Consider the following 14,704-nt stretch of genomic DNA (forward strand, 5'->3'; position numbering starts at 1 on the left):
AAGGGGGCATAATTTTCTCAAAATACATGTCAGAGTTATGGGACTTGACCCAATGAGGTAGGTAATTGATCTAGAAAAAGAAAAAATAAGTTTCAAATCAATATGCCTTTTAGTAATAGCTGTATGTACTTGCACGCAAAACTTTAACCAGAATTTTCTAAGTCCAAAAGGGGGCATAATTTGGCCAAAATACATGTCAGAATTATGGGACTTGACCCAGTGAGGTAGGTAATTGATCTAGAAAAAGAAAAAATAAGTTTCAAATCTATATGCCTTTTAGTAATAGCTGTATGTACTTGCACGCAAAACTTAAACCAAATTTTTCTAAGTACGAAAGGGGGCATAATTTGGCCAAAATGAAAGTCAGAGTTATGGGACTAGGTGCTATCAACTAGTTTTATAACCCCGAAGACACATGTGAAGTTTCAATTCAATATCTGCATTAGTTTTGGAGATAGTAACTTGCATGTAAAACTTTAACCAGAATTTTCTAAGTCCAAAAGGGGGCATAATTTGCTCAAAATACATGTTAGAGTTATGGAACTTGACCCAGTTAGGTTGGTAATTGACCTAGAAAAAGAATAAATAAGTTTCAAAGCTATATGCCTTTAAATGATAGCTGTATGTACTTGCATGCAAAAACTTAACCAAGGTGTGACGCCGACGCCAGGGTGAGTAGAATAGCTAGACTATTCTTCGAATAGTCGAGCTAAAAATGTACAAATGGGAATGGAAACACTGCATGGAACCTGCAATTTTTGTTTAAAAGCATATAAAATATATGAAACAACTGAATTAATACCTGGCATGTTTTAGTTTAGCATCAAGTGCCTTGTTGTCCGATTCCAGTGTGATCATTTTCCCTCTAACACGATGTAGTTCATCCTCTGAAGTGGCCCATTGTCTTCTACAAGACTGCTGGTTCTCCACAAACATTTTAAATTCTACAAAATCATTAATCATATCTTTATAAATTCAACATTACTTGGACATGTTGTAACAATTTCATATTCTCTAAAGTGAACTTTACTTCCAACAAGAGATAAAAAGCCTGCTGTTCAATTAAAATACATAACAATTATTAACATCACTATGAATGTTAAAGGTCCATTACTAAGGGAAAGTGAGTTGGCAATTTTTTTCATAGCCAGTGCATAGACATCTGCAAGACACTAAATAATGAAGATTGGCAGGTCAAAATTTACAGAAGGTCTTTGGAACTCAAAGAAATGTATGTGTATTATGTTGAAATTTCAATGAATCGACAGAATGACCCCCCAGGTCTTTTTAACTTTCTTCATACTTCATAGAAAAATAATTGTACATATACTGCGATTTATTTCGAATTTCTACATACCAACTTTCATTTTCCAATAAAATGAAATAGTTTCTGTGCTTTTTAAAAGAAATTAAAATGTTTACTTTCCTTAGTATTGGACCTTTAACAAAAACACTTTAAAGTAATCATGTTATATACTTATTGTTCAGTAATTTACATTTTTGAGTACACAGATCTGCACTATTTCATTACTGGCCAAAGCATGCAGTCTTTGCATTTAGTCTATATAAAAAAAAATATATATATATAAAATAACCTGGCTCTATTCCAGCTGTTAGAACCTTTGCATTTCTCATCAGCTCGTCAAAGGCTGCCATCAGGCTCAACTTGGAATCCATCTGAAAACATTTTGTTTTATATTTCAATTTCTAATGAGAGGTTCTAGTTTTAAGTTGTAACAGTTTTCACACAATTCCCACAGAAGTGAAAAACACGAGGGTCATGATAACCCTATATCACTCACCTGTTCAACTTGGCCAACATGACCCAGTTTCAAACTTGGCCTAGAAATCATCAAGATAAACATTCTGTGAAAGTTTGTATCATATCAAAGCATAAATGAAACCTCTATATAGTTGAAAGGATGAAATGGAAATTTATACAATAATAAAACAGTAACAATAATCTATGTCTAAATGCAAAAACTATCAACCTATCCTCCAGAGCTCTCTACAAGGCCCGGCAGTCGGCGTTTTTGCCAGCTACTGACGGTTGTACTGCCGGCTACTTTTCTAAAACTGAACAAAAAAATAACTTCAAAATATAAAGTAATAACCCGAAATTTATTGTCAAATACATGTGTATGTGTTATTTGTATGCTGACATCACGTGGTAGTTGGTTTCCCATGTCAGTGAATTGCGCATGATCTTTACGCATAAATTTATTTTTAATCAGTCTTGCCACATGACTAGCACTGACGAATTGTTTTTAACAGATTTTTTTGACGTTAATAACTCTGGAGACAGAGTACGTAACTTTTGATGTGATGTCACAAATAAATTCTTTAGAGGAATTATGTCTTTTTTGTATAAAAAAATATATGTAAACAGAGCAATGAAAAATGCCTAAAATACAGCAGATCGCACCATTTTAAACCTTCAATTTAAAAAATTTCCAGGGAAGAACCCCGAACCCCCCTCACTGAATCCACAGACTACTTTTCTTTCATCACTGCCTACAGTGCTTTAGGGTATAGAGGATTTTAGGGTACAGAGGATAAGTCAAAATCAGCGCATATGTAAACAATGGCATGTAGAGAAAAGCACATGAATTTCTATTAAAAGCTGAACGTTTTGAAAATAAGGGCTGTTTTTCTCTCCGATATATATATAGAAAATAACTACTATATCGTCGCACCACGTAATTTAACGCACACCTATTTCGACGCCATTTCTGTTTTGACCTCGTTCTCGATTAACTTTGGGTTTCCGATGACGTAGTTACTGGGTGTAATGACAGAAAACATCATGGTTAATTTTACCGATAAAAAGGTTGCAAAGTTCGGGATTTGAAGATATTTATCAACTCTTATTTACCCTATACATGATTTTTAATGTTTCTACTAATGCAAATTTTCATCCATTTTAAAAACGTCCCTGTGGAAGCTTAGATTAAAAAAGTTACTGGAAATTTTTGTGTACGTCTGCAGCTGACTTTGGTGCTATCAAGGTCACATCACTGCCATGTGATATATGTAATCGCACTATTTTATGCACTGTTTTGGAAGGTGTACGCATTATATATCAATGCGATCATTACTACACACTTCATTTCTTTTCTCTTGCCAAGTAGGCTGCAAACACTGGGTTCATCTAAAGTTTTGTATAAAACAAAATGTGCCAAATTCCTCTGTAAACACTGCAGTCCCGAAAAATGAAAGAAAAAAATCAGACAATGTGTATTAAAAAAGCAGAGTGATTATTTATGTTCTTAGCCCCTTATGTTCATGAATGTTTAAACGTTTTCAGATTTATTTATATCATTTGGCCTTAATATTGATTATCTACTTGCATCTGCTTTTATGTCAAGTTTTACTGCAACATCCATGACAGTTATGGTGAAGCACATTACTTACAGTGATTGCACAAATATTTAAGCCAATCAAAAGCTTCGTAACAAGTATCATGTAAGATGCGTCGAAATAGGTGTGTTAGAAAAAAGTATGGCCGATCACACTAGTTGTTGTTTACCTTTTGATTTCTGGCAGTCAGTTGTTTAGAATAAGATGTTATTGGTATGAGTCAATGCATAAAAGGTTATTGTACATGCAACATCTAATAGAGTCACGTATGTTACTGAATGAAAAAGCGCGGCCATGTTGCTTGTTATGTGCGTCGAAACTGGTGAGTCTGGGATATTGCATTTCTTTAAATTGGAATGCAAAAAAAAATAGTTAGCTGTCCGCTATACCAAAGAAGTATAAATTTATTTTTATAGCTCTTTGGCTATACCCTAAAGCGCTGCTGTACTTCAAAATTTAGGCAGAGCCACTAACTAAAGCTACGATAAATACTGAAGAATTTGTACCGGGTGGGGAATATCAATGGCAAATAAACAAAAAAAAAATATATTTTCAAACAGGTTTTTAACGGAAAACACTTCGATATTACATCAATACCAAGATAAGACATAATATGAATTACAAGTACTTACTTTCCGTTTCATTACGCTTGTTTTATTGTCAGTATTGCATAGAAATTTCGTTTAGTAGAGCAAACTTCACCTTCCCGGTTGTTGATTTAAACACAAAAACGCAATAACCAATCAGATTATTTGATTTCTGAATCATCGGTAACTTCCGTGAATGTACGGCGATTTCCGGAAATACCAAATTTAGAGCAGAGGAGAACTGCAAAGATAAAAGCTAAGCAAAAGAATTTAGAAATGAGAAAATTAACCAATTTGGTACACAACTATTGCAAATCAATAGCTGTAACCTGTAGCATAATATTATTAAATGTACTAATACAATTTTAGTGACCAATATGTTCATCTGGTAGCGTGGCCGAGCGGTCTAAGGCGCTGGTTTTAGGCACCAGTCTCTTCGGAGGCGTGGGTTCGAATCCCACCGCTGCCAATAACGTTTTTCTTATTTTTAATAAAAATTAGCACACTTCCAGAGTCATAACATGAAAATTCTTCTGTTCTGGTACAAAAGTGACGCGATCCCAGGAAATATTGAGATAATTTTTTCCGTATCTGTATCCATGAGTTTGTTACCTAATACAGATATTAGAAGTGTATGACAGTATGACTTAAAATTTCTCATGAATGTGTTTTTATTAAACAAGTAAAATTACTAGAAGTGTTATGATGCCCAACTGGTTGTTAAACTTTAATAGGGGTTCTTGAATATAGTTTTGGTGGACCAGGCGTGTTTTTGTCGAGTGTGCTTGTTTCATTGCCTTTTGAAAAGGAGTTTTTCTTTTATATGTGAACACACGTGATTTTCTTTTCAGATACGTTGAATCTTTTGTTCTAAATTCAAATGAAGCTATTTCTGAGAAGCTGAATACAAACGAACTCAACGAGGCTTAATTGTTATAGAACCATGTTACATCTTATATTCCAGATTATCATTTAATGTTCAGAATTGCAGTGAATGTAGAAAACATAAAAAGTTATTTTGGTAAAATTTAAATTTGTAGTTTGTGTTTGTTCAATGTAAGTGGAATATATGACCATCGTATCGAGAATTGTATAATGAAATAGGCCTAAATTGAACATAATTTATCAAGATGGCCGCTTCCAAAAATCAAGTTTTAAGATCAGTGTCTATCTACAAACAGTGCTTAACTTTTGACCATAACTTTAAAATTTTATTCGGACCCCCACAGAGACTATCGTTCGGACCTCACAGAGACTTCTATTCGGACCCCCACAGAGAAACCAAGATCGGAGGAGCTTAATCTGACCCAGGCGCTCCGTAACAGATGAAGGTAACAAGGTAACAAGTCTAAAACGCAAACATTCCTATTCATGCATATTACACATGATAAAGTAACGTTTTTTCTCCCATCCGGTTCCTTCGATCCAGTTAAATCTACCATTATCAAGTTATCATTATATGCAATTTTCGCTCCTCACCAGAAACAAACTTTATATTGACCGAGTAAACGCAACAGTGGCGTAAATTGGTTTATACAAGGAAAGCAAAAGAAGCTCTTGTTACGTAAATGTATGGCTTTTTGTTTCAATATTCAATAAACAATTAAATATGGTATTATGTACATGTAAATAATTTGCATCAGGCTTATACCTACCGACATAGAACATTTTGTTTCTATTTTCGGTCTTTTTTAAATGAGCATAAACTCATTGACTTAAATCAAGATATGTAAGTTGTAGGAATCCAGCACATAGTGATTAGAACTCTCAAAATGACTTACTTCGGTCTTTCTTATGTCAGTATTCCCAGCAGTGTACAGCATACGTTCGAATAAGTCGGTATTATCTAAGCCACATTAAGTTGAATAACCCTGTTTTATATGATAAAATATTATGAAATACATCTAATACTAGAAATTTCCATGATCTATTATATAGTAAAAGTACTTTGTTTAATGAAATCAATGGAAAACTGATATCTGGCGATTATGAGATAAATCAATGTATGAATAGTTTTTTTTACTGAACTTGTACATGATATTTCTTTACAATGTTTCGGTAAAACGTTTCACAAATGTACGAAAGCTATAAAACGGAAATCCCCTTGGTTTGATGAAAAGAGTAAAAAGGCAAAAGCTGAATACTTCGCCTCAAAGCGTCTATTTATTTAAAATAGATCTGATGTAATTAAAATGACTTTTCTATATAGCAGAAAAAAATACGTTACGACTAAACGTAAGGCGAAATTTGTCTTTTATATAGTAAAGAGAAACGGAAACTGTCAGAAATGAGTAAAAAATCTCCAAGAAAATTTTGGAAGTACATTAAGAAGTTTAAAAATTCGAACAATATGTAAAGTGATGTTAGTTTAAATGCTTTTGCAAAATATTTTTTCAAATATGTCAAATAAATCATATAGTCAGTTTGATCAAAGTGATTTTAATGATGAAAATGAAGTATTACATAATGTTGAAGAATTAGATCGTCCGATAACGATGAGGAAATACAAAAAAAAACTATATCTATATTAAACCGTTATAAAAGCGGTGATTTAGACATGGTACTAGAGATCAATCAATGATGTATGGTTAAAAACTTAGTGTTGTAATGTCAATTTTCATGGTAAATACTAAATAGCTTTTTTAGCTCACCTGTCACATAGTGACAGATTGAGCTTTTGTGATCGGCGTATTCGCCCTTCGTCCTTCGTCCGTTCTTTCGTCCACAATTTCTTGTGAACACGATAGAGACCACATTTTGCAAGCAATTTAATCAAACTTGTACAAAACTTGTATTGGCATGATATCTCAGTTCCTGTCGGCCAGATCCCATCATGGGTTCTAGAGTTATTGCCCCTTAAAGGGCCAAAATTTGTGTGTGTGTGTGCGTGCGTCAACAATTTCTTGTCTGCACGATAGTGGTTTCATTTATGATTTTATTTTTACCAAACTTGCACACAACTTGTATCACCATAAGATCTCGGTTCCTTTCTTGAACTGGCCAGATTCCATTATTGGTTCCAGGGTTATGGCCTCTGATAAGGCCAGAATTAGCTGTTTTGACATTGTCTGCACAATAGCAGCTTCATTTATGATTTGAATTTAATTAAACTTGCACAAAACTTGTGTCACCATAAGATTTTGGTTCCTTTCTTGAACCGGCCAGATCCCATAATGGGTTCCAGAATTATGGCCACTAAAAGGGCCAAAGTTAGCTATTTTGACCTTGTCTGCACAATAGCAGCTTCATTTATGATCTTATTTTAACCAAACTTGCACACAACTTGTATCACCATAAGATCTCGATTCCTATTTATACGCCCGAAGATTATCGCGTCGATGTCCGTCTGTCTGTTGGTTAGCAATTTCCCTTCTGCTCTGTAACTCTTGAACCCCTTGAGGGATTTCCAAGAAACCTGGCACAAATGTGCACCTCATCGAAACGACATGCAGAGCGCATGTTTCGGTTGACATTCTTCAAGGTCAAGGTCACACTTAGGGGTTAAAGGTCATATGACTTTGTTTTGTGTGTATATTGCTCTGCATTTGCGTTGCATTGCAGTGCTCTTGTTTTTATTTGGCAGATCCTTCTTTTGTTCACTTACAATATTTTTTTAATTACTTCCCTTTTATGTTACTATAAATAGCTTCTTGTCCTTAAGTGCAATGATAACAGGTGAGCGATATAGGGCCATTATGGCCCTCTTGTCTTGTTTTTATATATGATCTTTGATATAGTACACATAAAATTATATATAAATTTCGGCTTAAATATTTTATCTGTATTTATTTTATGAGACTTAAAACTTTTTCTGATGTCACACAATAATGATGTATTTGACAACGTTTTTGTATTGAGATGAGTTCTTCCCGCAATAATCCAGTTATAATTAGGGATTAAATGTTTATCAATGACTTGATAGGTAGGACTATCTGCAAGAAGAGCTACATAGAAATTAAATAAGAAGTTTCAGAAAATCTTAAATAATATGCTTAGCATTGATCAAATCAAAGGGGTCCGGCACATGAGTGGATTAAGTTTAATGACTTATTTTTGAGTCCTAGAGCCATAATTATGAGGAAAAAAAAAATCATACTAATATAACTACTCCTTAGACAAGACAGCAACCAGCATCATTTTTTAATTGTTTTTCATAATCTGAAATTTTAGGTACTATAATTAGGTAATTATTATAATAATGTAACCGATTTCTTTATTGATGCCAATGGCTTTATATCACCATTTCTCTGTACAATGTTCAATCATATATATGATAATAACTTGTATCCTAAGGCATGGTCCAAAGGAGTTATAGTTCCTATTTATAAAAAGAGCGATAAGGCTAATCCTGCCAATTACCGCGGGATTACACTAGTGAATGTTGTAGGAAAAATATTTTCACTTATACTGAGAAATCGTATAAATACATGGTGTGAGTCGAAAATGTTTTTAACGACTCTCAATTTGGTTTTCGCGATGGCCGCTCTACAGCTGAAGCTATTTTTCTTTTACAGGCTGAACACCACTAAATCCAGCTGTTCTTTATTTCATATTTTCATATTAAATCCACTTACTTCATGACGGTTTTTCGACATTTTCTAGCATATCAGATTTTCAGAGACTTATATTCCCATAAAGAACTAGATCGCTACTTTAGTAAAACAAAAAGAAAAGAGGGTGTTAACTTTTATATAAGAAAACCACAGTTCGTTAAATACAACCCGCTGAATTTACTACTTTTTGCTTCTTTCAATATTTCTCTTTTCGAGACATTAAATTCTTACGCCGCCATTTTTACCCAGCATGCGGGATAGGAACATGCCGATTTCAAGGCTGAACACTAAATCCAGCTGTTCTTTATTTCATATAAAATCCATTCACTTCATAACGGTTTTTCGACATTTTCTAGCATATCAGATTTTCAGAGACTTATATTCCCCACAGACACTTGGGGTTCGAACCTCCACACACCCCATTCTCCTCCGCCCCTGGTTAAGTTTAGCCGATATATTTTAGCATTTTACCATGTATTGAGCATAGATGACGATCATAAAACGCATTTTGTAACATTTCAGCGTGTTTTTAAAAAAAAAAAAGTATTTTTACCATCAATGCTCTCAATATTACAAGATTTGAAACATCGCACGAACACTAGGGAAACAATAGCCAGTTAAACTTTTAAATGAACCCCTACACATGAATCACTGGTATCAATCGTCAGAACTGTTACCATTCTGTCAAATGACACGGGTCCCGACAACCGTCATTTGTATTCCGACGAGAAATCAATAAATAATATAAATCAATCAATCTAAATTCTATGGAACACCCTTGCGAATTGATCCCTGCTTTGAACTGCGCATATCGTTGCCAGGTACCAAAATTGAGACTGTTTCGACTTCATTATACCCGATTATCGCTTCAGCACGTATTACCTGAGGTTTGTTTACATAAAGAAGTGATGATCTGGTTTAACATAGCCGTAAGAGTATCAATTTTGGTACCCAGTTTATAACATGCGCTACACAAAGCGAAGGTCCAGCGCAAGCAAGTGTTCCCATTGTTCGTGCGATGTTTCATATCTTGTAATATTGAGCATTGATGGTAAAAACACATTTTTTAAAAACACGCTGAAATGTTACAAAATGCGTTTTATGATCGTCACCTATGCTCAATACATGGTAAAATGCTAAAAAAATATTGGCTAAACTTAACCAGGGCCAGAGTTTTTTTATCTTTCATTTTACGGGAGATTTTTGAAAAATGAGCAGGGGGAGGAGGGAATAAAAATAAAAATAAAAAGCTTGAAAGTGAGCATCTCGGAAAAAAATAAAAATAAAATAGAATTTTTTAAGATTTTTTTTATTTTGATGAACTTTCGTTTCAAGTTTTGTTTACTTGCGTTTGTGTCCAATATTTAATATTGTGATGTATTGTTATGTTTTAAGACTATAAAAGCCATTTATACAGGATGAACATTGAATAAAATTTTCATGCATGCTTGTGAATAAACTGCTTCAGGCACTGTAACTCACACTGGCAAGTCTTTAAAATTCAGAAAGCTTGTTTTACTTAATTTAAGTGGAAGACAAAAATTATTTTATCTGTTACAACAGCCACAGTAAATTTCAGTGACAGCAAGTAGAAACTAAACACGTCTGGTATAAAGTGGCTTAATTAGTAGTGTAGTAGTTTTGGTGGTTACATAATATTTACTTATTGTATCTTTCACCAATATCATCTTTAATGAGCTAACTTTACAGTTTATGCCAGCTCATAATATACTGGATTTTATCAGCAAAATAAAGTATTTAATAACTTTGAAAAACAGTCACAGTGCAGAGGGCAAGATTTTTTTTTCAGTGATGAAAAACGAAAGATAATCTAGCAAAAAGTAATCTGAAAATTTACCTCATTTAACTCTGTGATTTGCACCTTTTTATAATACACTTAGTGCAAGTACTGAAGTTGCTTCTGTAATTTGCACCTTTTTATACTACACTAAGTTCAAGTACTGAAGTTGCGTCACTTTTTGTCAAAATATTGTCTCCAATAAAAAGTATTCTTTATTATTCTTTATACACTTATGAATTCTATCGAAGTTACAAAAGAAATGGACCATCTGTCTGAGATTTTGCCAACACTACCAGCTGCTTTATGCCAGACAGTCCCAAGCCTGTGTAAAGTGTGAGGGGTCACCATTGAAATAAAAATGTAAAAACAATCTGCTGTTACAAACATTTATTTGTTCTGCAAACAACTAATGTTTTGAATAAAATTTAATGTCAAAGCACCTTTGATATTGTATTACCTTTCTATGGCAAACTTGTAAGTTGAATCTATTGAAAACAAAATGTGAGTAAGACAATTTTTAGACAATTTAATACTTTTAATACTGTCACTTTTATGAAAGGAGTATTATGTACAATAGTATTATTTCCCGAAAAATATATATTTTGAAAAGTGTCTAAAAAATTTGGACACAATCATCGTCCATCCACCCGTGTAGAAAGAGAGAAAAAAAACGTTAAAGATTATCGGTAATTATTCAGTGATAAACTAAGTAATGTTGACCTTGTTTTCATGATCAATTTACACCCCCTCTAAGAGCTAAAAGAAGTGTGTCAGTATCTTGACATCTGAAGCGGAGATCAAAGCGGTATTTTTGCTCAAGATTGTCATGGCATTACGTCATGTTTTCGCGCCAAGTGACACATCACTGTCTGATCGTATCGCATCGGTTCTTAAAATTGCTGAGAAATAGAAATCAATAAAAAATTTCTTCTTTAATTTGTTATCAAAAGCAAATGTGCTATATCCCGTATAAAAGGTAAATGTCTCAAACGATAGTTACTATAGTGGATATCCTACCTCTGTGACCTATTTGCCCTCAAGGAATTTACATTATTGTTTGACAAGAAAAACTTTTAAATTGTTGGTCAAAAAATACATGTACAAAGATTCATTTAAAACTTATTAAAAACCCGCAGTGACATCACATTGCTTTATTTTAAAATCGCATTTCTACTTACGTTCACGAGGTCACGTAACCTATTCTGCCGCACTAACAGAAATCTGTTTGCCAAAAATCGTCTTACTCCATGTATTGTAATCGCAGCCGCTTTTTCATTATTTAAGATTTTTTTATTCTGTTTTTTTTGTACTTTCTGGTCAAAAGTCTGAATTTTAAGCCCATAGTATTCATCATTTATTTACTTTTAGAAAGAAATAAGAAACTAAGATCGCGCTGTTTGAATTTTTACAAATGATTATATGAAAATTCGACCGTTTTTATAGAATTTTGCCTACATTTCTGTCGATATCTTATTAAAATCATTATAGAATTCAAAAAGTATTATTTCTCAAGGGGTGTTGAAAACTTGAAGCGAAAATATTAAAAAATGAATGCACTACGCACGGTTTTTGTGTACGTGTCGATGTAAATTAGATGTTACGATAGGTCACACGTGCTTGTGGAATGGAAAATTACCGGCATGACGTTTTGATATCTTTATCTGTTTCCAGTCAATCCAGGTAGCGACTGAACCATCTCAAAGTTTGTTGACGTTTTGTAGATGTAATTTCTGAATTTTGGTAAAGTAAGGACGTAATAAAAAAAAACACTCGCCCGATCAGTCGAGTACACAGCGAGGTCCACTCATCCTACTCAGACTTAACTCGCCAATGCGAGCAGGCGAGTGGAATTTTACACCCTGTTAATGCCGATAAATGTACGGCAAAACACGATATTTTGCACTCGTTAAACTCCCTTCCTGTGAAATTACGTCCAGGTGAAAATACACTAATTTTATTTTCTTTGGGGCTGTAAACAACCGACCGGCGGAAAAAATAAAATAAAACTCGAGAAAATGAATTTTAATTTTATTCCACTTTTGCAATATTTTGGACCGGCGCTCCGTAAAACGAAAAATAAAAAACTCTGGCCAAAGTTCTGAACTGCCCTATAGAAAAAAATACACTGAAATATAAATGCAACATCAACAATGAATATTCAAAAGATGTAAAATTATTGGTTGAATCAAACAGTTAAATGATTGGTCAGTAAGTGACAGCATCTTGGTGCTTGAGCATAATTACCCTTAAGACTACTGAATAATCAAAGTGACATATGACAGCAGTATGTTATTTGAAAGTAAAGACTGTAATGATGCCAACTGAAAATTAATTATGGCTTGGGGTTACAATGTACATAAAATTTAATCTGATAGATCCTGTTGAAAGTGAGAACATAAAGAAATTCTAATCTATTTCCTTCTTTAGAAAACATTTGCTGCCATTAGGCCATAATAAATTAATTCTTAGATTATCATTCAAATTTTGGTTAAAAATGGGGGTGGGGGATGGGGGGGGGTGAGAATTTTATTTTTTATTTTTAAAACAACTACGCAGGGGTTCCATATGACCCGGACAAGGGATTTTGACTCTTGAAATCAGCAAAAGTGTACATACAGACACCTAAGATTTCAGCTGAAGGGTCCTTTCCATCAACAAGATTTATTTCAGTTTAAACTCACAAAATGAAGCCTTATATATTCAAAATGACAGTTATTTATACATAAATCGAACCCCTGAGTACAAGTCAAGGCAAAATAAATGGCAAAAACAGAATAAAGTAAAAAAACAAACTTGTAGACTTTCATTTTTACTCTCGTATTACATTTATCAACAATTCAACGTTCTATTTAGGAGCTGGATCCACCTGCGTCTTTGATGAACCCACTTAGTTTTCTCGAAAATAAAACTAGTAAAATTATTTTAAAATCTGGATATCCAAAATTGTCTCTCCGGATACTGCTACGATTTTGTAAACATTGCCCATATCTCCAATTTAAAGGTTGTGTTTGACAAATTATGATGATATAAAGACACTTAAACAACGTTTAACAGTACCTGATATTAATATTTACCTTGAAATCTTCTCTTACTAAAATTATTTAAGAGAAATGTTTATCAAAATCGGCACCGCGGTAATCTACTTTCGATTTCAAAAACTTATAGAAAAAGGTAGGGCCAATATATTTTCTGATCTAAATTTAATTGTAATTGATTATTAGCGAGGATTAATTAATGTAAAGGAGTGAATCTTTTTTCCATACCTGTCAAGTTTCCAGAATATGAAAGAGTGAGATTTGTGCAAGTCACGACGCGACGAGTGGGGGTGGGTGCGGGAGGGGGTGTCCCCCTCTGTCTGGAGTAGTATTTTGACGAATAATTCTTCTTCTTTTCTGGCATCTTCATGTGGTTTTTTTTAGTTTCGGTCAAGGTCAAGTGCGCGAATGGTTCTAATACTTTTCCGACAATGCAACATCCACGAATAGCATAAATAGTAACCAGTCAGTCAGTATTGATGATTTACGTAATTGACTCGTAGTCATACGGAAATTAACGCATCAATTTGATTAGTACAATCTCTCTCAGGAAGCTTTGGTTAAAGCAAAAACTGGCCAGAACCAGTTTCGGCAGGTCCGGGCTTTACGTAATCTGTACATTGAAAATGACACTTGACATGTGTTTTCTGTTTATTGTTGTCTCATCCTGTCTTAAAATAACGATGCCAGATGGCAAATTAGAGAAAATAAGTGGTCCACAAATTTTTTGGTCTGATTTTTTTAGAAAGCGTGAGAAAATGCTCCAAATTCATAAAGTCGTGATCAAACCTTGAATTCGTGAGAATCACAATTCAAGCGTCAGACTTGAAGGTATGTTTTTTCTTTTTTTTCATTGTTCGGGAGATTTGGACTTCTTATCAGGGTGATCGGGTTTAACATCCAGAACAGGGAGAAACCCAACGGGATCGGGAGAGGTGGGACGACTGAAAATATTGTTATATATTTGTTTGTTTTTTTGTGCCCCCCACCCCACCCCCATGAGTGGTGGGGGCATATAGATTTAGACTTGTCCATGCATCCGTCCGTGCGTGCGTCCGTCCAAAGTTCGTGACGCGCCTAGCTCGAAAAGTATTTGATATAAATTGATGAAACCTTGCATGAGTTTTTATCATTATATGACTATTTTTCGTCTGGCTCCGCCCCCTATTTTCAGTGTTATGGCCCCTGAAATAGTCAAAAATGCACATTTTTACCTTGTGACATGCCTAGCTCAAAAAGTATTTGATATAGATTCATGAAACTTTTTATGAGTCTTAATCATGATATGAACTTGCGCACCTCCTATTTTTCATTTGGCTCCACCCCCTATTTTCAGAGTTATGGCCCCTGAAATAGTCAAAAATGCAC

General features: G+C 34.0%; 1 protein-coding gene and 1 non-coding gene across 3 annotated transcripts in view; one reads left to right on the forward strand and one right to left on the reverse strand.

Annotated features, from left to right (window-relative positions):
• LOC123531278 (rac GTPase-activating protein 1-like) overlaps positions 1-4,143 on the reverse strand; it is a 91,866-nt gene extending 87,723 nt beyond the window's left edge. For both annotated transcript variants that reach the window (XM_045312098.2, XM_045312099.2), the window contains exons 1-3: positions 3,993-4,143; positions 1,596-1,677; positions 803-944 (exon numbers count right to left, since the gene is read on the reverse strand). In XM_045312098.2, the coding sequence (XP_045168033.2) occupies positions 803-944; positions 1,596-1,677; positions 3,993-4,004 (236 nt within the window). In that variant the 5' untranslated portion in view covers positions 4,005-4,143. The remainder of the gene's footprint in view (positions 1-802; positions 945-1,595; positions 1,678-3,992) is intronic.
• A 191-nt stretch (positions 4,144-4,334) lies between these two features.
• Positions 4,335-4,416, forward strand: Trnal-uag (transfer RNA leucine (anticodon UAG)). Its single transcript has one exon. It is a non-coding gene; the product is annotated as a tRNA-Leu (tRNA).
• The last annotated feature ends 10,288 nt before the right edge of the window (positions 4,417-14,704 follow it).

The sequence above is a fragment of the Mercenaria mercenaria genome, chromosome 11 (assembly GCF_021730395.1).
Source record: "Mercenaria mercenaria strain notata chromosome 11, MADL_Memer_1, whole genome shotgun sequence".
In the NCBI taxonomy this organism is placed as follows: domain Eukaryota; kingdom Metazoa; phylum Mollusca; class Bivalvia; order Venerida; family Veneridae; genus Mercenaria; species Mercenaria mercenaria.